The following is a 24,034-nucleotide window of genomic DNA, read 5'->3' on the forward strand; positions in this document are numbered from 1 at the left end:
TCTTGCCAAGAAAACTGCAGGGACTTGTCCAGGCAGTCACCAGGAGTCAACGCTGACTGGAAGGTGCCAAAAAAAAAAAAAGGGGGGGGGGGAAATAAGCAACTGAAGGGTTTTGAACAGATGCTTGATTTTATTAAAGTGTTAGAAACGTTGCTGCAAGAGTACATGGCTTCTTGCCCTGTCTTGAAATTGTATATTCATTTCTTCTGCAAAAACAAGTTCTGGTAGGTTTTTTTTTAAAACCCCTAATCTAATATCAATGAAAATTAAAACCAAGGCAAAATAGAAACATGGTCTGAATAGAAGCAACCTAATTTGTCCATTGTGCTGGGTGGCAGATAAAAGAGATTCCTTCCCTCTATTGCCTAGGCAACAACACCCCTCACATATTTCTCTCCTCATGAAGCACTCCAGTATCAGATGTCTTGGGTGCTGCTGTACCTGTGTCTGAATGTTGTGTGCAACTCTCATAATTAATCCCTTCCATATAGCAGGAGCACATAATGTGAATGTCTGTGTCCCTTGCCCCCAAAAGGCTTGTTCTGGCTCTGCACAGTGAATTATAGTACCGTGTGAGAGACAAAAGAGGCTCACCCTCTTGTTTCCAGGTAGGACAAGTTTCCAGAGAGCTGGCAGGGTGAGTCTTCAGCCCCAAAGCCAGCCCAGAGTCTTGTGGCACCTTAAAGAGTAACACATATGTGATGCTAAATTTGTTAAAATTGCAGGAAATACTTGGTGGCTTCAACTTGTACAAGAGACCCTCAGTTCTCTTTTCATACCACAGTGACAATCCCATTTTTTGTGCTTTCAAAGCATGTAAACAACCTTCCCTCCGCCTCCCCAAGGCAAATCCAATCCACAGTTAATTTTCAAGGTGGGGAAGATTCCCAACCTTTCCCATATGTCTCTAAAGTACAACCATGACAGCATTTGGGCTTAGCACTCAGTTGAGCCATAAAGCTCTAAGAAATTTGCAGAAAGCTCCAGAATTATGGCAAAGTCGCTCAGCCCTGATTTATACATGTGCATTCCTCTCTTGGCTCATTCAACATCATCCCGTGACATTTTGCATCCCAAAATAGGTCATAATGCACCACAGGTTAAATTTCTCTGTCATTTCTCATGCCGTGAGCATTTTTCTGCAGAGTTAATTCATGCATTCACACACATTCGCCACCAACAAATCTACATTAAGCAATCACAAACGAAGTACTTATCAACTCGCTAGTGGTAACTATGCTATTGTAAGAGCTTCTTGCAACTTTTATGGGTTTCAGCATGAAAATTGAGAAAATATATTGCTAGCTGCTTTGCAGGACAGTCATGAGGCAGAATGTATGCCATTTTTCTTACCTACCAGAGTTAAGTACCACGATGGAATGCTTCCTTAGGCTATCCCACAACTCACTTTTTATGAGTCGACTGGAATCTTTTCCACGTGGATAAATTCATTAAGAAAAGAGAAAAGCTTACAAGAAATTGTAATGTTTATTCCATTTCTCCTTTAATCCAGAGTGACTGCTGGGAATGTTTAAATACTTCCAGAAACATTTCACTCACCACTTGGCTGAATGCAAGAGACGGAGGTCACGTCTGGTGTCAAAAGATGGAAGGTGTAACATAGAATTTGGGAATGTTGAAGAACAGTCAAGGTTTGTTTTCTTGCTTGACATCTGGACTACCATCCTGGACCTCAGGTGGAGGTACAAAATGACCATCTTTATTTCAGCTTTCTTGGGCAGCTGGTTCTTTTTTGGCCTTCTTTGGTATGTAGTGGCATATATCCATAAAGATCTGCCAGAGTTCAGCCCTTCTATAAATCATACTCCATGTGTAGATAATATCAATGGCTTGACCTCAGCTTTCCTCTTCTCCCTGGAGACGCAGGTCACTATTGGCTATGGGTTCAGGTGTGTTACGGAACAGTGTGCCACAGCGATTTTCCTTCTCATCTTTCAGTCTATCCTAGGAGTTATCATAAACTCTTTCATGTGTGGGGCTATTTTGGCCAAAATCTCCAGGCCCAAAAAGAGGGCAAAAACGATCACCTTTAGCAAGAATGCTGTTATTAGTAAACGGGGTGGAAAACTGTGTCTTCTCATCCGGGTGGCCAACCTCAGGAAAAGTCTGCTGATTGGAAGCCATATCTACGGCAAACTCTTGAAAACCACCATCACCCCTGAAGGAGAGACAATAATCTTGGATCAAGTCAACATCAATTTCATGGTCGATGCTGGCAATGAAAACCTCTTTTTCATCTCCCCCTTGACGATTTACCATGTCATCGACAAGCACAGTCCCTTCTTTCACATGTCAGCTGATACCCTCCTTCAACATGACTTTGAGCTGGTGGTGTTTCTAGATGGGACCGTAGAATCTACCAGTGCGACTTGCCAAGTCCGGACATCTTATATTGCTGAAGAGGTCCTGTGGGGCTATCGTTTTGCTCCCATCGTTTCTAAGACCAGAGAAGGGAAATACAGGGTAGACTTTCACAACTTCAGCAAAACTGTGGAAGTAGAAACTCCACATTGCGCTTTTTGCCTTTACAATGAGAAGGATGCCAAAGCCAAAGCAAAGATGGGATATGACAACCCTGCCTTTGTATTTCAAGAAGTTAGTGAACCCAGTGACACAAAAATGTAACTTTATTGTCATGTGGGATTCATGTGTGCTTATTTTTTGATAGGTCTGGGATGTGCCATGAATACCTAATTATTTTCTGTGCCCAGCTGGGGAAAAAACAATGAACTTGTTTGCTTGTAGACCATAGCAGTCTTAATCTAACCAGAAAAGGCCACAAAGCAGTAATTTCCCAGATGCAGCTAGCTATATTATATGATAGGTACAGAGCACACACGTGTGTTTGTGTGTTCTTAAATTGATAGGCCAAAGGACTTAGACTATAAAATTTGTTACCAGGCAAAGATCATATGTCCTGAGTAATGGGGGGAAAGGGGAAAATTTATTGTTGGCTGGATAGCAAGTGGATTTAAAATTAAATAATTGTCATTACAGTACTACTGTGTAAATGTAAGTGTTTCCTTATGTGGAATATTATATTCAGGGTGCAGTCACAGTGGATCTTAGCCAGCTTTGGCTAATTTTTAAAAATGGAAAGCAGAGTTACACTTGGTTAGTTCTTGGCTGAGAGATGACTAGAAAAGCTCTGGGTTAGATTAGGAAATTGAAAAATTAAAATTTAAAAAAAAAAACCCAGAGAGGAAGGCAATGGCAAATTAATAAAACTACATGGCTGCCTCCTTGAAGTCACCAAGAGAGATTCAAGAGAGACTTTACATTTTTATGATACAAGCATACAGAATTTCAATTGCCCCATGTTCAATAGGACAAAGAAGTCCAGGAAAAGGGCAGCTAGGATTAAAATACAGTTTACTTGCATTTCTGAGAAAGTGAGCTTAAAGGATTTGGGTCTCTTTAGCTTAGACAAATGACACAGTGATGATGAGTGTAAGACTGGCTGACTCTGATGCAGGAATCTTTCCGAATTCCTCCTGGAGATGTATTTGGTATTTCAGCAATATATTCTTCTAGTGGCCTCTTCTTTATCTATGCACAAGCAAAGGGATCCAGGGTTCCTTCCTTCCTCACTCAGGGAGCACCAGCTTCAATTCTGTATGACTGTCGCAAAAAGGAAAATTTGGGAAAGGATTAATGTAATCCTTTCACAGCAAAGGCAGCAACTTTCTTTCCACAGCCAACTCTAGTGTATAATCCTTTTGGAGGCCACAAGGCAGATATCAGACTAAGCTTAATTGCAATACTGCTGGGATCTGCATAAGGTCCTGCTCCAAGGGGGCTGCTCCAAGGAATAGGCATACCCTAGAGATCCTTCAACCAAGCCTTCAACATTTAAGTGATGCAGCTGAAAGAAATATGCTTATTCTGTAAATAAGATGGAATCCAATTCACAGTAGCCCCTCTAAGATGCAAGAGGGACTGTATGGCATGGATGTAAACCCTCTGGATTTGTGCTTATCCTTCAGGTTTTTGGAGAAGTCCTATGTTCTCTCCTTATTTGGTAAGTAAGTTAAAATTAAACTTTGTGGTTTTAAGGCTGAATAAGAAGAGAAAGGCAGGTGAGAGGAGATCAACTTAATGCCCCTCCCCCCAAAAAAGGTTCTGGATTAAGAATACACCCACTTTCTTCCTTTCTTGACCATACCTACTTTTTCACTGTCCTTCCCGCATGCCTTGGTTGCATTTTAATAATTTTAATTTAAATAATTTTAATAAATCTTCTTCTTCTTCTTCTTCTTCTTCTTCTTCTTCTTCTTCTTCTTCTTCTTCTTCTTCTTCTTCTTCTTCTTCTTCTTCTTCTTCTTCTTCTTCTTCTCCTTCTCCTTCTCCTTCTCCTTCTCCTTCTCCTTCTCCTTCTCCTTCTCCTTCTTCCCCTCCTCCCCCTCCTCCTTCCTCCCTTCAAGTAAGTGTCAAGGTAGGGCTAGAATTCACAGTCTCCCAGTTTGTAGCCTGGTGCCTTCACCACTACATCAAACTGGCTCTCTTCTTTTATATAATGCCCTGAAATCTCTTTTCCCCTTCCTCCAGTGAGGTGACTGATCAAACACAAATAGCTTTGGCCTTCAGGGATTTTGCTAGGATGCAGAAAACAGAGAGATGTATTCAAAGAAGTGTGGGAAGTGGGCAGGGATGCAAATGCTTGGAAGGAAGGCAAGAACTCCCATGCTGCAATCTGATCTCTACTACTGACTTTAGCTTTGCGTATTTAATCCACGTGGTACAAAACAACTGGAAAGGCAGCATTCATTTGTCTTCTGTGGGTATTTGCTGCAACCTTACCAATTAGGTTAGTAAATGCCAGAAAAACCCATAAATAAAGGATGCAGGAAGAAAAAAATTGTAAAGTCTTCTTTCCTTTTAGCCTCCTATACACACACACACACACACAGAGAGAGAGAGAGAGAGAGAGAGAGAGAAGTTTTGCAGTAATGGGCAAATAAACGTAATTATCATTTCTCCACTCCCAGACCAAGACAGCAAGAGTGATGGTATGCAGCAATTTAGCAATCTCCATCAAACGCGAGGTTAGTGGTTAATATTTCATACTTGATAACACCACCTTGTAAGACTGAATTGTATGGTTAATGTGCATAGCAACCAGACAGAGGGCACGTTCCTCCATTTCTTATGCCTCATGGAAAATATTAAGGGTATGCAAATATGCAGTTTCCAGCTACAGTTTAAGGGCAGTTCAAGTGAATCTGCAAACCAAATAGGATTTCTGAAAGAAATCAGCCTATCAGACTAAAGTGCAGAATCAAATGAGATGTATGATTGAAATAATTTCTGCCCATGCATACTAATGTCTCTTTCCAAATGGATAGGGACGTTCAACTTGAACTGTCAAGTTGATCCAGATTTTACCTGATCCACACACCCCTAGAGAATATCTCTATGATTGAGAAATGGCACATTTCTGGTCAATGTTCCTGCATGTGCGTATATGAAAAGGGATTGTGTACAGTGGGTAGTTTTGATGCATATTAATCATATTAATCAATCCTGGTGATTGGCTTCAACCACTGTGCAAGACCTGTTTTGGCTACGGTCAAGTGGGGGCCTCATTGACTCTTCTGGACCTTATGCATGCATACTCTTAGCGATTCCCAAAGGCTTACTCTTTTGTAAGAGTACTTAAGCATTCCTACCTGGTTTGGATGAGGAGCCTTGAGTGTTGTGCCCCCACCCAATCCACCTAATGGGCCTACAGATATATGCTGCAGGAAAAAGAGAGCATTTTCGCTCAGGAGAAGTGGCTGAATTGCTGCTTCTTTGATTGTAATTGCTGCGGCCTTCTAGATCCTCCACAATGGCTTTTAATTTTAAGAAACAATGAACACCTGGGATTGACACAGATGTTTGCATTTGTATTGGGAAAAGATCGCAGAGTCAAACCTGAACAAAAGGGATGTTTCTGATTTTCAGCATCTTTTTTTGGAGCAGTTATGAAACAGTATTCCCAAGAGTGGCTTCTACACGGTAGTGGTTTGCTACTTCCTCACTCAGATATCTTATTATTATTATTGGTTGCACTATCAGCCAGATGTTTAGACTGGATTTGGCATTTTTGTCCACCTATCAAGTCCTTCCCAAGGATCTCAAATAAGCAGATATTGTTGTCTGATGGTGTTGAAGGTATCATCGTAGGATGGTGATTTTGTCAGTGCCGATGGTGTTCAAGTGGTGCTCCAGATGTTTTGGGAATGCACCTAAGGCGCCTATAACTATTGGTGCTATCTTTGCTTTCTTTTGCCAGAGTCATTCTACTTCTGTTTATGGGTCTTTGTATTTTGTGATTTTCTCCAGTTCTTTCTCTTTTATTCTGCTGTCTCCAGGTATTGGAATGTCCCCTGTCCAGATTTTTTTGTGTTTCTTATCAACAGTTGTTAAGTCTGGGGCAGGTGCTTGTCTGTTTGAATTCTAAAGTCTCAGAACACTTTGGCTTCTTCATTTCATTTTCTATCACTTTGTCCGTTTTGTGGTCCCACCAGTTCTTGCTTGCAGGCAAATGGTATTTCTTGCAGAATTTCCAATGCACTGTTGTTGCTACTTTGTAGTCAGTCTATGCACTCTTGCAGCAGCTAACTTGGTGGTCCACTGTTTCGTCAGCTTCTTTGCAGAGGCGGCATTTGCTGTCTGTTGCTGCCTTCTCAAATCTGGCTTTGTATGCATTTGTTCTTAAGGCTTGGTCTTGTGTAGCCAGAATTAGCCTCCCTCTGTCTCTTTCTTCAACTTTCCTGCTCTTAGCCATTGCCAGGTTTTGTTGTTACCTGCTTTGCCTGCTAGTCTGTGTGTATGTGTACTGACCATGTAATACTTTGCCTTGCCATATCTCTTTTCTATTCTTCATTTGGTCTTATAGGCCAGTTTGGTCTCTTCGTTATTCAGTAAATCTTCATGGTGTACTAGCTTCAGTGCATCTTCTTCACTGTCCTTGAGATATTCTCCCAATGCCCTTTTTTCTTCTTCGACTGTCTGGTGTACTTGCAACATTCCACGCCCACCTATGCTCCTTGGTAAGTAGAGTCTGTCAACATTGCTGCGTGGATGAAGGACATGGTTCATTGTCATTATTTTTCTGGTCTGCCTGTGCAGGGCTTCTAGTTCTGCTTGAGTCCAGTCCACTATTCCAGCTGTGTATCTAATGACTGGAATTGCCCAGGTGTTAATTGCCTTGATGGTATTTCCTCCACTGAGCTTGGACTTTAAGATCTTCTTCATTCCCCTGATGTATTCACTACTAACCTTCCTCTTGACTTCAATGTGCTTGATGTTGTCAGCTTGAAGGATGCCCAGGTATTGGTAGTGATCTTCTTCATCCAGACTCTTGATGTTATTTCCATAGGCCATCTTGATTCCTTCAGTTTTCACTATTTTTCCCCTATTGATGGTAAGGGTGGCACATTTGTCCCATCAAAACTGCATTGCAATATCTTGGCTATATATTCAGACAGCGTTGAGCAGTGATTCTATTTCAGATGGTGTTTTTCCATACAGCTTCACATTGTTCTTATCTTCCTCTATTGCTCTATACTAACCTGGCGTCTTCTAAATAAGTTAGTTTTCAACTCCCACCATCCCTAGTCAACACTGCTTGACACTTTGGCTAGGTCTTTGTGTAGTCAAAAGTCATCTGGAGGGTACCAAGCTGGGAAGGCTATTCTGTGCATTTATTAATAGTTATTGTTAGTTTCAGTGTTTAACCGTTAGCACAATTGAGCTAGAAAAGCTGGTTGAAAATATTGTAAAGATACATGAAACATTCAATAGTGTAAATCTAAGTTTATAAAGTTTATTTTATAAATATTTAAAATATTTATAAAATATTTTTACAATATAATATTATAAAATATTATTATAAAATAAAAATAAAGTTTATTTTTATTTATTTATAAATTTATATTTACATAAATATAAGTTTACAAAGTTTATAAAGGCATTGGAAGCTGCAATTGGAGACACCCAACCAACCAATTCCAACAAATTCAGCTGACTATAGAAAGGGGCAGAATCTATCATACCTGTTTTCCACGTGGATTCATCTGAAATTTGCATTTTAGAACCTGAACCATTTGCCAATTCACAAAATCGTCTCATCTTGCAAGGATCGAGTAGAGAGTTTTCTGGCAGAGAATGCCCTCTTCAGGACCAAACTGTACTTTCACTGTCAAGTCATTGTAACTCCTGGAATAAATGCATGCAAACCCTTCCTTCCTTCCTTCCTTCCTTCCTTCCTTCCTTCCTTCCTTCCTTCCTTCCTTCCTTCCTTCCTTCCTTCCTTCCTTCCTAGCATCCAAACAAGGATGATTATTTCTGAATCAACATATCTTACTCATCTTAGGCAATAAGGCTTCCTAACTGGTAACACAATTTTTGAAAAATTTCACTTGGCTTTAATTCTTGCACCCTGTCTCTAATCCCCATAGTTTTACAATCCCTGAGAGCGTTCTTTCTGCCTTTCTGCTTCTTTTTCAACTTTCTTACTTCTTGGGTAACTATTATATTCTTGAGCTCCACCTTGTTTTATCTGGATCTCTCCTTGAGGTAACATCAAGCATTCCTGTCTTTCTCCCATTCCCCTTTTCTTTTATCCTATGGGTTTTTTTTTTAGCCTGAGAGTCAGTGCAATTCCATTTTTACTTTTGTGCAGTACCCATTGCACCTTTTTCTGTGTTTTTATTGAATAGTACAGTTATAACAAAAAATCCTGAAATGCTTGGTCCAAGCAGAAATCTGTCTGCTTTCTGTGTGGGAAAATAATTCTCAGCATAGCCACAGGATTATGGTGAAGAAAAATGATGGAGAAGGAAGGGAATTATATATATTAGGAAATGAATAAATTAAAAAAAAACTAAATTACAATATGCACACTCTCTTGTTAACCTCCACAGTTACTGTACCCAGCACTCTGATTTGCTCTTAAGCCATTTGTGCTAATAGCAATTGTGTGGATGTCTTCTACAAAGCAAAGCTTGCTTAGTTCATGACTCTGGTCTGGGTGGTAGTTGGGATTTGCACCCACACTAGCCCCAGGCCTAACTGGTAGGGGGCCAAGCCTATTTACACTGGCAGAAACCCTTCCATTTGTGTAAATGAGAAACATGTTTTCTAATGCATGCATCAGGTGTGGAATTCCAGTCTTAACAGGGGCCATGTTAAAGGGCAATACATACCACAGTCCTGATTAAGAATGGCAGATGACTTGAAAAATTGACTGAATTGCTACCTGCATGAAGAAGGACATATCTAATTTGTCCAATCTCAAAGCCAGCCATTGTTGTCAAGATCAAGAAACAAAGTCCTTTAGCCATTGGAATACCTTCCCAGTCTTCTTCTGGTTTTTGAACCAGAAGCCACACCCAACTTTTTCCATAATTACTGGGGCTAGATCCTTCCCTCCCCTGTCCATCCAATTAAGGCTCCCAAATGTTGTATCATGGCTGGAAATACGCTTCTTCATATGCCAAGCTGTGAACTTTAGGTATCCATTTCATCAATGTTTTATTTTAGTCACTTGACTCATAATGATGCAGGACTGTTTTGAGCTGATAAAAACCCCAAGAGGTAACCTGAGATCTAAGAATAAGCACAGAATATTTCCATGGAGTTCCTGTTGATTGCCATAGCAGGAAGTGCCTGTCAATCCAAAGATGATCTTGGTGGACCAGGATGGAGGAAGATAAGCATTCACCAAAGAGTCCAACATCTCAAGAACCATGAATGGAATTTCCTCTCTGTAGAGTGAAGGCTGTTTCTGAGCAGAAAGATATCAGTCCTCAGTCAGGGAAGAAAAGCTATCAAGGAAATGCAGAATCCACTTAGAAAAGATCATGTAGGAAATCTATTTCTGGGCTTGTCATCCAAAGCCATGAAGCAAAAGTTCAGTTAGGAGGACAAAAATAAATGTAATCTTCTAAAACAGGCAACCTTGCAATAGGAAGCAACCGTTTCATTTTTTCTGTTGGCTAGAGTCTTACTTTGGGAAGGGGGGGGTAGTAGTACTGGGCCCCATACACAGTGGGAATTAATCCCAATTATAGTTTGGTATTTAAAGGATTGAGGAAAATCAATATTTTTAATTCAAGGAAGTAAAACTAAAAGCATGTCAATGATCATTACAATATTTTGGTTTCTCCCACATAGTCCTATTTATTGGGCTATTGACAAAAATAAAAAAGGAAGAATAACATCTATATCAGACCTAAGGAAAGTGTGTAAAGGAAAGTGAGGGTGGGGGGTGGGGTCAAGTGAACATTACTGTATGCTCCTAGGCATAATTCTGCTACTTTGACAACTCTAGGTAATGCTGTTTCCAAATTTCTCAGACTTCTGTCCACCATGAAAGAGAGAAGAACAAAATATCGATCTTCTTCTTCTTCTTGGGGTACTAAAGGCTTTCTTTTACATTCCATGGGTTTTTTCTTAGCTGATCTTATTATTAAAAGGGGGGGGGGGTGCTGAGATGTCTCTTTCCATCACTTCAAAGGCCCCATGATTGGCCCTAAATCCCAGTCTGGGGGGAAAAAGTGTGGATTTCCTGCAGGAATCTTCTCTTGAGATTTAATGGAAGTGTCAGAAGTCAGGAAGACTGCAGAAAAGATCTGGTAGCTCTAAGCAATACTTCACAAAGAACTCATAAAAAGCAATCAAATAGTACCCCCATTTTACCCAGGTTAAGAAATGATTAATTTGCCTCAGGCCAGCCATGTCACAATTGTTCTTACTTTTCCTTTCATTGTTTAACTTCTATAAAAACCATTCCTGATTTACCCTGAGTTAGGCTTATATATTCTGATTTATCTTGTTTGCTCCCCATCTTTCAAGGTTTCAGATAAGGTTCTCTCCTAACCTCAGTTCCAGAAGACTTTGAATTGCAATTGAAGACTTGATGCATGCAAAACACGTGTTCATACATGAGGCTATGGGGAATGTGAAGTGTCTTATGAGAAAGAGAACACACTTGGCTTAATTTTTTACTGCAATTATTACATTTACTTTTATGGGAACTCTTGACCTCTACAGCTTCACCTACTGTGTTCTGTTTCCTTCTGGATTTTGTGAAGGGAGAGACAATAGAAAAGGTAAATGGAAGAGACCACAATGGGGTTAAATAGAGGGAATTAAAGACTTAGGTTTAAAGAAATAGAAATCATTTGTTTTTAAATGACCACATGGGGGTACTCTTGGGTTAAAGAAAGAATATTAATACCTTTGTTTTCATGATGTATTGGCCACCAGAGGGAGCTTTCCTTTTCTTTAGGAGACAATCTAATAGTCTGTGTGGCTGCAAGAGGAATACTCAGCCTAGAGGCCATCAGAAGCCATCGCTGTTTTCAAGAAAGCTTTGCTTTGTTTCTGAAAGGTGGCCTGACTATTGCAAACATAGAAGGGCTACAAAACCAGAAAGAACCAATCAAGCACTGTTCTCCTTTTATCTGCTAAAGAAAGAAGGACATAAGCTACTATTTTGATAACACAAATAAAATCTTGATCCCAAAAGCTGAGGTCTGGAAGAAAATGATAATGAGACCGTTCTGAGAGATTGTTTGAGAGCATTTTCACACCACAAGTTTTTTTCCCCCTCTCCTCAGTCAGTAGCAACTTGAAGGCAATTTGCAACTGAGGTGCTGAGAGCAAAGTACAAAAGTCTCCCCCTCACCTTATGATGCAGCCAGACTGCAGTAGCAAAAATGGCACCCCCACTGTGTACAAAAAAGAGAGAAAGAAAAGGGGAGAAAAAGACATATTTGGTCTTTGCATGCCATTGGTTCTTGCTAAAGAGAAGAGGAAAATTGTCAAAACACTTGTCAATTTCAATCCAGTTTGTTTGGGCTACTGAGTTGAATCCAGTTTGTTTGGGCTACTGAGGGGAGGCCACAAAGCTGTCAAGCTATCATTCCACTTACAGGATCAGCAACTCAGGAGAGAGGAGAAAGAGTGAGAAAGAAGTTCCCTCCAAAGGGGAAATGGTGGCCCACCCCCAAAAAACCTGTCTAACTTGGGAATAGTTTCCACTATAGTGTCCTGAGCCAAAAATCAATTAAGCCAATTTTCCAACTTTGCTAATAACACAGGTTAAGAGTGCCTTTCTAGGTGGGGTGCTGTCTCCATGTGCAAGTAACCTAGGCCATCTGAATGTAGGTGGAAATGCTTCTACTTCTACTGCAACTGGAGGGGAGAATTGTGGACAAAGAGAAGATCTGCTGAAAATACACAGTGACTCTATAGGAAGAGGAAGGCATGGAATCAGGTCTAAGATGCAAGGGAATAAACAGCAAGATGAAATCAAGGACCAAGAGCCATAGAGAGGGATCCACGAACTGAGTATGCTCTAAAGATATTCATTATTGAGTTTCTTCAACCACCTTGATTTAGAAGATCCTTCCTGCTGGAGAATTAATCTGGGATGTTCTGTAGGCAGAGGATGGCTCAATTAAAAAATAAAATCCCACTAAGCTATGGTTAATCGAGTAAGCCTTAGTTGTTTGGAATTATACAATATGCTGAGCCATCAACCATGATTGCCAACTAAAATGGCTGGGTTCATCTGGTACGTTAAGTCCAAACCAAAGACATCACAGTATGATTCAATGTGCTGTGTGAACCCAGCCCGTGGGAAGAAATAGGTGAATTCATACCCTGTGCTATCTCATAATGAAGTCTGTTTGGTTTTGATTTAGTATGATGTGTGAAACCAACCACTGTGGTTTTTAAACTAACATTTATGGCTTAAAGCTGTGTGAGAACCAGGCATTTTTGTGAGAGCTTCCACATGTTCTTAAAATCCCAAACCTGACTATTGGCTCTAAAAGGTGACTTGTCCACCTTTTACTCTTTAGGATTTAAAATCTGGATTTCTCTCAGATCTTTGTGAATTAAACTCAGACTTTCAGGTCTACGCTCTTGAGTTGTAAGTCCTTTCCTGAATATTGTTTTGCCTTCAGTCACAAGTGCTTTTCCTCTAGACTCACCCCATCTTTCTTCTGAAAGTCAGCTTACTAATCGAGAGTAAGTCACATAAAACATTGTCAATGATTTGATGCCAGGACCAATAACAGAAGATGCTTCCATTAAACAATAATTGACACATGAAGAATGGTTGTGTCTTTTCAGGTAGCATTACGAATGCCATTAAGTAGCATCCAGATTATAGGAAGAAAAGCTTGCAGAAACAAAAGCCCAACCTAGATGTTTTACCAACTAGTAGACTTGCCCTTTGATTGGCATCAAGCCTGACAGAATTGTTTAAAGCAGTTAAAAGGGACAATATAGATCGAATAGTTCCTTCCCTATCCTCTCCTTTATGCAAAAAAGGGTTAAGAGAAGAACAGCCTTTAGATTTCAAAATCCCACAACATTCTGGAGGTTCACCACCAGAACTGAGATGGGGGTAGAAAACAATTCCTCAGCACATAAAGATTAGGCTACAAATCCCACAGGGTCTCATATGGGTTCTACAAGGGTGACTGGAAGCCTCCAAAAATGTGCATTGCTTCGAGCACATTTATTTGATCAACTGCTGCACGGTAGCTGTGGGAGAAGGGGGAAGCTGAGTCAGAGGGCCATCCCTCACTGCTGTGTTGTGGTTCCACCCAGCCTTGAGTACCAGGAAGTCCCATCGTGAATTACTCTCCTCCCTCTGTCCCCTCTGTTCTTAGTCGTTCCCAATCATCTAACTTCCCTCCAAGGTCATGGGTGTCAAAGCCTAACACATTGTACACATCTTTATACATTTACACATGGCAAAAACCACTGAGGCTTATCTGTATGAATGAAAGAAACCCCCAACCTTCTTCACTTTAATCAGGAAAGAACCCTTTATTTCATTAGTTTTCACATTATAATTCAGCATACATTAATCTTCAGCTGACCAGGAAATGTTTAAGGGAAACAGCCCTTGAAGGTTACTGCTACGTATTATCTATCTATCTATCTATCTATCCATCCATCCATCCATCCATCCATCCATCATCTACCTACCTACCTACCTACCTACCTACCTACCTACCTACCTACCTACCTACATATCCATCCATCCATCCATCCATCTATCTATCTATCTATCTATCTATCTATCTATCTATCTATCTATCTATCTATCTATCATCTACCTACCTACCTACCTACCTACCTACCTACCTACCTATATATCCATCCATCCATCCATCCATCCATCCATCCATCCATCCATCCATCCATCCATCCATCCATCCATCCATCCATCTATCTATCTATCTATCTATCTATCTATCTATCTATCTATCTATCTATCTATCTATCTATCTATCCATCCATCCATCCATCCATCCATCCATCCATCCATCCATCCATCCATCCATCCATCTATCTATCTATCTATCTATCTATCTATCTATCTATCTATCTATCTATCTATCATCACATAAATATGAAAGGTGCATGAAAATACCCCTATAGGGAACTTTTTTAAAAAAATGGCTTTATAAATGGTCTGCACTATATTTTGCATCAGCAACCAAACATTCGAGAAAGCATTCAAGATAATGTATTTAACATCATGAAACTTTTATTGTTTGTGTGTCAGTTCTTCTATTTAAAATTATAGCAACCAGATTATAAAGTATCACTTGACCCTTTTGGAAAGACTTTATACACTATGTTTATATGTGGAATAGTATCAGCAGATTGAAGATCCCAGTCTTGACTGCTGAAAAGGCTAATTTTCTTCCCCATCTCAGTTGGATTACAAAAATCTCTGAACAGTTTTTATTCCCCCCGCCCTTCTCAGTTGTGTATTTATCTATGGATCCTGGCGGGTCTTCCAGGAAACTTCCCTACATTGTTAAGATTCTGAGAGCATTGTAGAGTCCATAATGCATCTAATGCAGGTTGTTGTTTAGGCTGTGCATGGACTGCCTGCTCAGTGTGGTGACCTGCAAAGCCCTTAAATCCTGCTCATCATTTTCCTTGCTTGTCAGCCAGGCAACGGGGGATAGCTCTTGATCAAAAGGCCAATGGAAGAGAATAAATTCAAAGCCTCTTCCCACAGTGGGAATGTGGCGAGAAGGATGAGATTTTAGCTTCACCTTCTTCTCTATCACCATCCTGCAAGTTTGGGTCACTCCAGAAGGGCTTGGGGGACATGCTGCAACTGGACAACATCAACAGGTTGCCCTCCTTTGTCTTCAGCCACTGGGCCCAATCCATTGTCCTGCATAATTGGCAATGTATGGATTCAAAACACTGTATTCTCCCTTACTACAGTGCCCTACATGTAATGGCTCATAATAGTAAACTTGCTTATCCATCATTAGATACATAAGATGTTATCAGACAATTGTCCAGGATGGATTCTCACTGGCACTGAGTCTCCAGTAGCTGAAGCAGAGAGACATTTTACCCAGTAGCTGTTCCCTGGGCATTTTTTAAAAATATGTGAGATCAGAAGTTGAACCAAAGATCTTCATCAAGCATACTTGTTTTGCATGGTTAACATTTATGCTTTTACTCCTAGAATCTATGTAAGCAGCAGGAGGTGGAGAGGATCATTCTGTTCAGTTTGGGTAGCTCAGAGAGAGAACATTGGTTCCCTTGCATTGCTCAACCCTCATTCTTCTTTTGCATATTTTTGAATTCATTCCCAAATATGAGATGACAAATATCAATTAAATTAATTGAAAAGGGAGCCAAGATGATATTTTGATTACCCAGAGTAACTTGAGAACATCACTATACTACAGACTTAAGTGGTTCAAATAAGCATTTATTCTCTTCCAGGGAAATCTGAAAACAGTAATTTTGCAAGGGGAACTTTGGTAGGGTGCAAAATACAAATCTAAGCCTTCTTCTCAAGAGTCAGTCACCAAATTTCTTTGGAGGTACCTGTGACAGTTAACCAATATAAAACCAGTATAGGTTTGTAATGTATGTTCATTCCACGTTTCTGGATGTAACCATCGATCTGTTTCCAAATGGTATGCTTAGTTTTCCAACAGACACATTACATGCATTTCTTTTTTTAAGTTTATTTTTTTAGCAAAACAAAAACAAAAACAAAAAAACCCAATACAAAGCTGCAACCCAAATGTACAGATTAAAAAGAACATTTTTTTAAAAAAATGGATTTGATAGTAGAAAAACCACAACTGCATTTGTGACCGAGGTCAACTCGTTTTCGTTTCCATCAATATTGTGAGATATAGGTTAAAAACATAACTCTGCATAATTTATACAGTAAGTTGCCCTCTGACTCTGTCGACCTCTTGGGTAGCGGTCTGACAAACGCACAGCGTTCGTGAATCGGTAATGTTTATTTGCAATTCCCCAAACTTTGTTGAAGCTTGTGGAGTTGCTGTCATTTTATATTAGCTCCATTTTGCATTCCTAAGAATATCTGTCCTCGATGCATTATAACTTCCTGGTTTTTTTTTTCCTGGTGCCTTGTGCTTCCAGAGTTATTAACAAAACCATGTAACACAATGCACATTCTTGTAAAGTCCTTTCAATGCCCTTAGTTGCTTTAAAATATACATATTTATTTATAGTTCATTCTCTTTTTTTTTCCAGTTGAGTAAAAAAAACACCACCACCACCACCAAGCCTTCATTGGCCTTAAAGCTAAAATTCCAGTTGGTGTCTGCAAACCAGGTCCTCAAAGTATGTGAATTTTTCTTCAGCACATCTCAAAACTGGAAAAAAAAAACCCACCTTGATTTCCCATTCGTTTGGAACAAACATTCATGTTCTAAGACTTAGATCTCTCTTTTTAAAAAAAGCTTAGGACTTGGCAATGCTTTGTCTAAGATTTTGAGTGATAACCACTGCGCAACCGTAAAACTGGTCCTATAAATGAGAAAAGGCTTTCAACCAAAACAAAAGTATGATACTGGCCCACTGGAGAATCCATCTGCTCCTCTGAGACAGAAGAAGCAGACTTACAAAAATAAAATGTTTATTCCAATAAAAATTATAATAAAAATAACAATATTAATATCCAGTTTTTCCGCTTTCCCCCCAACTGTATCAAAAAGTCCAGAGATTTCCAAAAAGGGAAGAAAACATCCAATCAAAATGAGAAAGCTCACCAAAGATGAAAAGCATTTAGTAGTAGCTGCCTAGGTGTGATGGCATGTGAGAATTGGCATGGCGTGGTACGTTGGGATTTGGATAAATACTTCCGGTAGGGGAAGTCCAGTATGGCGATGCCGCACCAAAGAAACTAGAGGAGGTGACGGGCATAGAGGAAGGGTGGGGAGGGACGAAGTTCATTTTCTGCTGGTGCGCATGGTATGAAGGCATGTAGGAGAGATCTGAAGGGTATTTGTACATTGATGATTCTGTTGGATGGGGCTGAAGTGCTTGAGCGATGCCGTGAAAGTCAAATTTGTAAGCATACCTCTTGCCGTGCACCTTGGTCATAATGTTCTTGTCATAGTAATATCGGAGAGCTCGACTCAGCTTGTCATAATTCATGTTGGGTTTGCTCTTGCGTTCTCCCCAGCGCCTGGCCACCTCGTCAGGGTCTGTCATCTTGAATTCCCCATTGGTGCCTTCCCACGTAATGCAGCTAGCATTGGAACTGTCTGACAGCAATTCAAGCAGGAACTGCCACAGTTGGATTTGTCCACTCCCTATGAGAGGGGAAAGAAAGAGAGAGAGATAAAAAATTATAATGTTCTCTTCTTGCTGTTCACAGGTCAGTCAAAAAGGTCCATCTGACTGGTGAGCGTTAGAGATATAAGCTTTTCAGTGGTGGTCCCCCAGCTCCTTCAAAAGAAGTAAACTGTTAAAAAGAATTTTAACAATCCTTACTTTTCAGTTTCTGTTTTATTTTTAGGAAATTGCTATAGCTTATACGTTGCTGCTTCTTTTATTAAATGATAATGTGATCATTTCATATGCATTGCAGGAATTATTTTACATTTATTGACCTTGTACTGAACGTGGGATAGATGAATTAGCTCATGGGTCAGACTAAATTTGATTCAGGTGGACTTACCTGGATTGGCTAAACGGCTACTGGTGGGTCCTAAGATCTGATATGGATCTAAATTGAGAAAAGAGAAAAAGGATTGGATGTTGGTGAACCCACAGCACAGAGACAGAAGAGCCATAAATGCATTTTTAGCCTGAATATGGCATTACTCCCATTATCTGTATCAGCATTTGTGCTATTATTCCTCAACCAGAATGGAGATACTGGGGAATGAACCTCAGCTTTCCTACACTAGGAACATGGGATCTGCTTCTTAGATCTCTCCTCTTATTGAGATCTAGGGGATAGTGCTTATAACAGTGGAATGGTTAGTTTTGATTCTCAAACTCAGCAAATTAGATCACCCTTATAGATCTATGAAAGAGCATTTGCTCCCTTTCTGAGAATGATCAATTTCAAGAAGGGTCTGATTGTAGTTTTTTCAGCTAAAGCTACTGCAACCAGCTACTGAACAAAAGGGGCTGATTACTTTTTCAAACTGGCACACCACATTAGATGACTTTGTTTATGAAATCAATGAAACAAACACCAAACTTTGGTGTTAGTTGTTCACTCAGTCTCCCTCTCTCTATAAGAGGATTGACATGCAGCTCTAATAACATTCACTGAGAAAGATATTCCAAAATTCAGAAAATCACACAAAATATATAACATTATAGCTCTGTTCCAGGAGACTCAAAGACCTGTTTGGGTCTTCTGGGTACCCACCACCAGAATTTGTTATTTTATCATTTTAGATTTTTGCAAAACACTGGTAAATGACTGTAAATAAACTTGAACTGAGCTAAAATGAAATGAAATGAACTCCACTAGAAACAATTGCTAACTGCTGTATTCAGATAATGGTCAGATAGTAATGTGATTCTGTTTTCACCAAAATCAGTAAAATTGTGTAGATTCCAGCACTATTACCTGGCTGGGGCCGCTGTTGTTCTACGTTTTTGCTTACATTTTGTGTCCCTCCTAGAGGAGGGCCTAGAGAAGCAAAAAAGGAGTGTTAGGTTAGGAAAAAGAAGGAACAGTACAGAGTAGACACCAAAATAATATCATTCACTTTAAATTCATTCACTGACCATTTATATTTATGCTCCATGCTAGAAGATGTTAGTGAGGTTCACTTCACTATTATCTCTTTCCCACAACTCTACTTTCTAATACGTCCACTCACCCTATTATCCTTGGATTGGCTTAGAAAATGAAACTGGAATCTTTTCAAAGTCCAAGTTGCAGCAGCAAAAAGTGTGTGTGTGTGTTGTGTTAATGTTAGAGAGTGGAATGTAACCCCTCAAAGCATCATGTCATACTGTTAGCATAGCCCCTAATTCTCAAGGTCATTGAGATGGCCCTGACCCCTGATGCAGAGAAAGAGGTGAGAGAAATACTACAACAAAAGACCCCAGTTCTTTCCAATAAGACAAGATGATACCACAGAGCTTTCTTTATAAATCCCTACTGAACCTTTCTATTCATGAGACAAGGCACAAGACATCACAAAAATGGAGGTGCCAAGGAAAAGAACTCCATCAGGACCTGTATTGCCATTTGATTTAGTACAGAGCAGTATTTCTTAACCTTGGCAGCTTTAAGATGTGTGGAGTTCAACTCCCAGAATTCCATGCTGACTGGGGAATTCTGGAAGTTGAAGTCCACCCATCTTAAAGCTGCTGAGATTGAAGAGTACTGGTATGGAGGATTAAATCAGTGTAAGGAATACTGTGAGAACACAATCATTGATATCAACTTCACAACACTTTAAATTTCAAAACATAACTTCTTTTGATAAACAACTGTCAGTCTATCAAGGCAAAAGGGATTATCACAGTGACTCACTTTTGTTGTGGCTGGAATTCATATTATTACCCCATCCTGATCTTCGAACAGCATCATAGGAGTTGTCTAATCATAATCAAAAGCAACAAAAGACAAGAATGGGGATGGTTAACTGCAGACCACAAAATTTGATGCTTAGCAGTAATTGAGAATAATCAACAGGCCAAATGCTACATTTTTGTTCGAAAATTTATAGAAATCTATTTCAAACACCATTGGGGGCTGGAATTCTGGGATTTGGTGTTGGAGGGCATCAAAATGGGGAAGGCTGTCATACAGAATGAGAGGTGGCCAACATCTCAGGTAACTTTAAGATTCATGATGGATCTGGGGATCTAGTACAAGTGTGATATAAAATACTGGCAGTAGATTACAATGAATAGGCTGATGAAGCAGGAGCATGGCTCATTTCAAAATAAGCGATCAATGTGGCTGACCCCATACCAGGCCACAAAGTGGATGATGGACATCCCAACTATTACAAAACTTTTCAAAATCATGGAGACAATGCCAAGTATGATTGTGCGATGACAGATCTTTCAAAAACGTAAGGTGTCCCAGCAGTTATTGCTAGCAACAGAAGTACAAGGTAGCCATTGTCCTCATGACCTGCCTTGAAGGCTTTCTTTCTTTCTTTCTTTCTTTCTTTCTTTCTTTCTTTCTTTCTTTCTTTCTTTCTTTCTTTCTTTCTTTCTTTCTTTCTTTCTTATTTATTTATATTATGTACAGCCACCCAATTCAACTCTGACTCTGGGCAACATACAAGAAAAACCATCCACAATACATGCAACATAAAAAGTACAACACAGCGCTTAAACATCAACTAAAACCATAAAATAGCAACTAGTTTAAAATATATTGCAATTCATCTGACTGGGACTCCATTCAACCTGACTCAAAGGCCTGGGGAAAGAGTCAGATCTTGACTGCTTTTCTAAAGGCCTGAAGGGTCGACCATACCATCCTTAGGTGTCTTTTGGGACAGAACAATGGTCTAGGTTGACATGTGGTCTGATCCATCAAGGTTCTTCTCCTGATATGTTTACCTACATGCAGACCTGATGGTTTTTGAGTACCTCTAGCCTAACAATTGAACATTAAAAAACAAACAGAGTTTGCCCATTAAATAAACACAAATGTTATATTTTAGACAGCAGCTCTGAAATGTCTTCATCTGAAACCAATAGCTATTCCGGAATTTATTATCTACGTTACAAAAGATAAGATCCAAAGGAGGAAATGGGTGAACTAACAGTTTGCTCAGTAAGAAACTTTTTTAAAGAAAAGATGCCAACGTTTTCCATAAGCAGACAGCTTAAAGACAGCATTGCATATGCTGTTTAAAATTAATTCTCCTCCAAAAACATTGGGGATGTGGAAGAAAGTAATTTTAATCTCACAAATGAATTAAAGCCAGAAGATTCTATTGTCTGCCCTTTGGGAAAATGACAGAAAATCTTCAGAAAATCCCATAAGCGTTTGTGAATTCTATTTGGCCATGGAAAAAAAAAATCCTTCTTGTTTTTTCTTCTCTTTGTTTTTGTTAGATGGCGACATGGATTTTTTTATTTTTTTATTAAAGGTTAACAAAATAGAGAGTGAAATCTTGGATGAGGTGCCTAGAAAAAAGGAGAATGTATGTGTTCATTTTCTCAATGCGCATGCTGAGTTTTTTTTATTTTTGTTTGTTAAATGTTTCTTTTGCTTGGAATTTAAAGAATAGACATAAAATCTCTACTACAATGAGTTGAGGATTATTGGTATTGTTGTTCTTGTAAAGACGTAAATGATACATTTGTAAAATCTGGGAAATTGTGGAAAATTTGAAGGATAAAATTATAGAAAAGAAATCAAGGCACTGGCTGATATTATTAGTAATAATGTAAGAATAGATGATAGATGATGGATGGATGGATGATGGATGGATGATGATAGATAGATAGATAGATAGATAGATAGATAGATAGATAGATAGATAGATAGATATACACACACATACATACACACACTCAAGCTTTGCAAGGACACATCTAATCCAGCATTTGTGGGAAACAGTGGCCAACCAGGTGTATTTAAGATGTTCACAAGCATGGACAGATATGTTCTTGCCCACTTCCACTGTCCCTCCCTAGTGACATTTAAGGTCTGCTGCCTATGATTCCAGAGGTAGCAATTAACCATCCAGGTTAGTAGCCATTGACAGCTTGAAGCTCCTTTTAAAACCATCTAAACTGTTGGCTGTTACCACATCTGGGAGTGAATCCACTGGAATTCACCATGGCTGTGAATTCCATTGTTTTCCCTATGGAAACTATGGAATGCAATATGACCATTCATATTCCTCCAGAAGTTAACAAGAAATAACACATAAAATGTAAATACAAATAAAATGTAATTAAAAAGGACTCCCTGAACTGAAAAGATAAAATACTCTGGTTAAAATACAGTTCAGACTGATGGCGGTGGCATGCTATATGGAGCTGTGCTTTGGATTAGGAATTTGAAATAAAGGACATCTGGAAAATGTGCTCTGCTGGTGCATCTTTCCAAAACATCAACAATAGTTGCTCAGATGAGCCAAGAATTTGCTTCCTTGCTGTCTCCCCCTCCACTGCAAATGAATGCAATGTGTACAGCAGTACTACCGAAAACCTCCCATCCAAACTCTTGCACAATGTACTTGAAACACAATGAGAAAATGTGAGCCAAGGAATCCATCCAGAGGCTTGGCTTTCATTTATTTTGCTTTATTTCCCAAAAAAATAAATAAATAAATGCTGTGCTCATGACCTGGTCCTCAGAAGTTCCAAGAGAGCCTTCAGAACCTAGTCTAGCCTACAAAGTGAGACACAGCTATCAGACACCTTAATTCCACCCCCAAACACACACACATACACATACACACTCCAAAATGTTGCTTTAAGCTATGAGGTCTATACTACAAGTCAGAAAGAAAAAGATTTGCTCTTGGAAGTAGGTTACTATTATTCTGTCTGCTTCAGCAGAAATTAGATTTGTGGTGGCTTCTGTGATAATTGTGTTTTTAGCTCCAAATAAAAGGCCACAATATAAATCCCCAAAAGCTTGCAAGAACTGTCATTTCACAGCAGCCTGGTTTACATCTCCAGCTTGAATGAGTGCAGACTTTCTTACAGATCAGGTAAAATGATAGTGGTAACCTTTACAATGCTATGTATTCTTTCATAAAAAGGTTTCTGCAATTTGCAAATCTTTAAGCTTCATAAATGGGAGAGGGGGGACAGACATATCAGCAGTATTTTCATTGGTGTTTCTGTAGGACATTTGTGGATCAAATCCTAGCCCTTTGTGCTAATCTAAATGGCCTGACAATCCTCCCCCACGTCATTTGTCCATAGCAATGTGACAATGGCTGTGTTTGCATTTCACACTGAACCACAAGCCAAGCCAAGCACATTTTAGGTTCGCTTGTTGTGGGTAAATTGAGTAAACCTCTGTCTAAGTGTATTGTGTGAAAGTAGCCAATGTAAGATGAGACCATCTTACATTGGCTACTTTCACACAATACACATTTCCTGTTGGTCCCCTTGAGGCTGGTCCATTACAACAAATGGAATGCTGTCCGGTAGGCCATGAAGACGTAATGGAGAAGGTGAGCTGAGGATTTGCGTGTCGCAAATTGTCCTACAATCTTTGCATTTCTGACAGAAAGCAGGAAGAGGGAGAGAGATGCAAGGAAAAAGAGAGAATGAAAAACTGCTATCATTTTTTCTAAATCCATATTTTTCATTTGGGTTCTGCCATCTTCTATCCAGCCCAGAACTCCTTCTCCCTCTTCTCCAAATGTGATTTAGCACACAACAAAGCCAACTGTTGGTTTCAAGGGCTAATCATTTGAAAAACAGTACATTAAACCACTATCAATGTGAGCATCCACAGGGGAAAAGGAAGGCAAGGGATGTTATTGTGCAAACAATGTGAATTCAAATTACATAGTTCATGTCATATGTGTGATGACAACATGACAGCTTCTGACATTACAGCTTCTAACATTACAGCTTCTAACAATGATAGCTTATGGCTATTGCACAACAAAGATGAAGATGAAAGCTAAAAAAAGTATAATGTTCAAGTAGTGTAAGACCGTTCGTCATGGCCCAGAAAAAGAAAGAATAGTTTTTCCTTGTCATTGTGAGGACATTGGAGAAG

The 24,034-nt window shown here is 39.5% G+C and overlaps 2 protein-coding genes across 3 annotated transcripts in view; one reads left to right on the forward strand and one right to left on the reverse strand.

The window, feature by feature from the left end:
* Positions 1-1,527: 1,527 nt before the first annotated feature.
* KCNJ1 (potassium inwardly rectifying channel subfamily J member 1) lies at positions 1,528-2,698 on the forward strand. The gene has a single exon (XM_007425398.3). It carries the CDS (start codon positions 1,528-1,530, stop codon positions 2,644-2,646), a length of 1,119 nt encoding a protein of 372 aa, XP_007425460.1. The 3' UTR covers positions 2,647-2,698.
* Positions 2,699-14,877: 12,179 nt separating this feature from the next.
* Positions 14,878-24,034, reverse strand: part of FLI1 (Fli-1 proto-oncogene, ETS transcription factor) — a 74,451-nt gene continuing 65,294 nt past the window's right edge. The window contains exons 6-9 of one of the 2 annotated variants that reach the window (XM_088139052.1): positions 19,847-19,912; positions 18,929-18,991; positions 18,020-18,067; positions 14,878-17,651 (exon numbers count right to left, since the gene is read on the reverse strand). In XM_088139052.1, coding sequence (XP_087995178.1) covers positions 17,122-17,651; positions 18,020-18,067; positions 18,929-18,991; positions 19,847-19,912 — 707 coding nt within the window. In that variant the 3' untranslated portion in view covers positions 14,878-17,121. The remainder of the gene's footprint in view (positions 17,652-18,019; positions 18,068-18,928; positions 18,992-19,846; positions 19,913-24,034) is intronic. The other variant, XM_088139051.1, reaches the window with a different exon arrangement.

This window comes from Python bivittatus, unplaced genomic scaffold (assembly GCF_059951505.1).
Source record: "Python bivittatus isolate LINGU-HERP-01145 unplaced genomic scaffold, Pbiv_v1 ctg000320_np1212, whole genome shotgun sequence".
NCBI lineage: Eukaryota > Metazoa > Chordata > Lepidosauria > Squamata > Pythonidae > Python > Python bivittatus.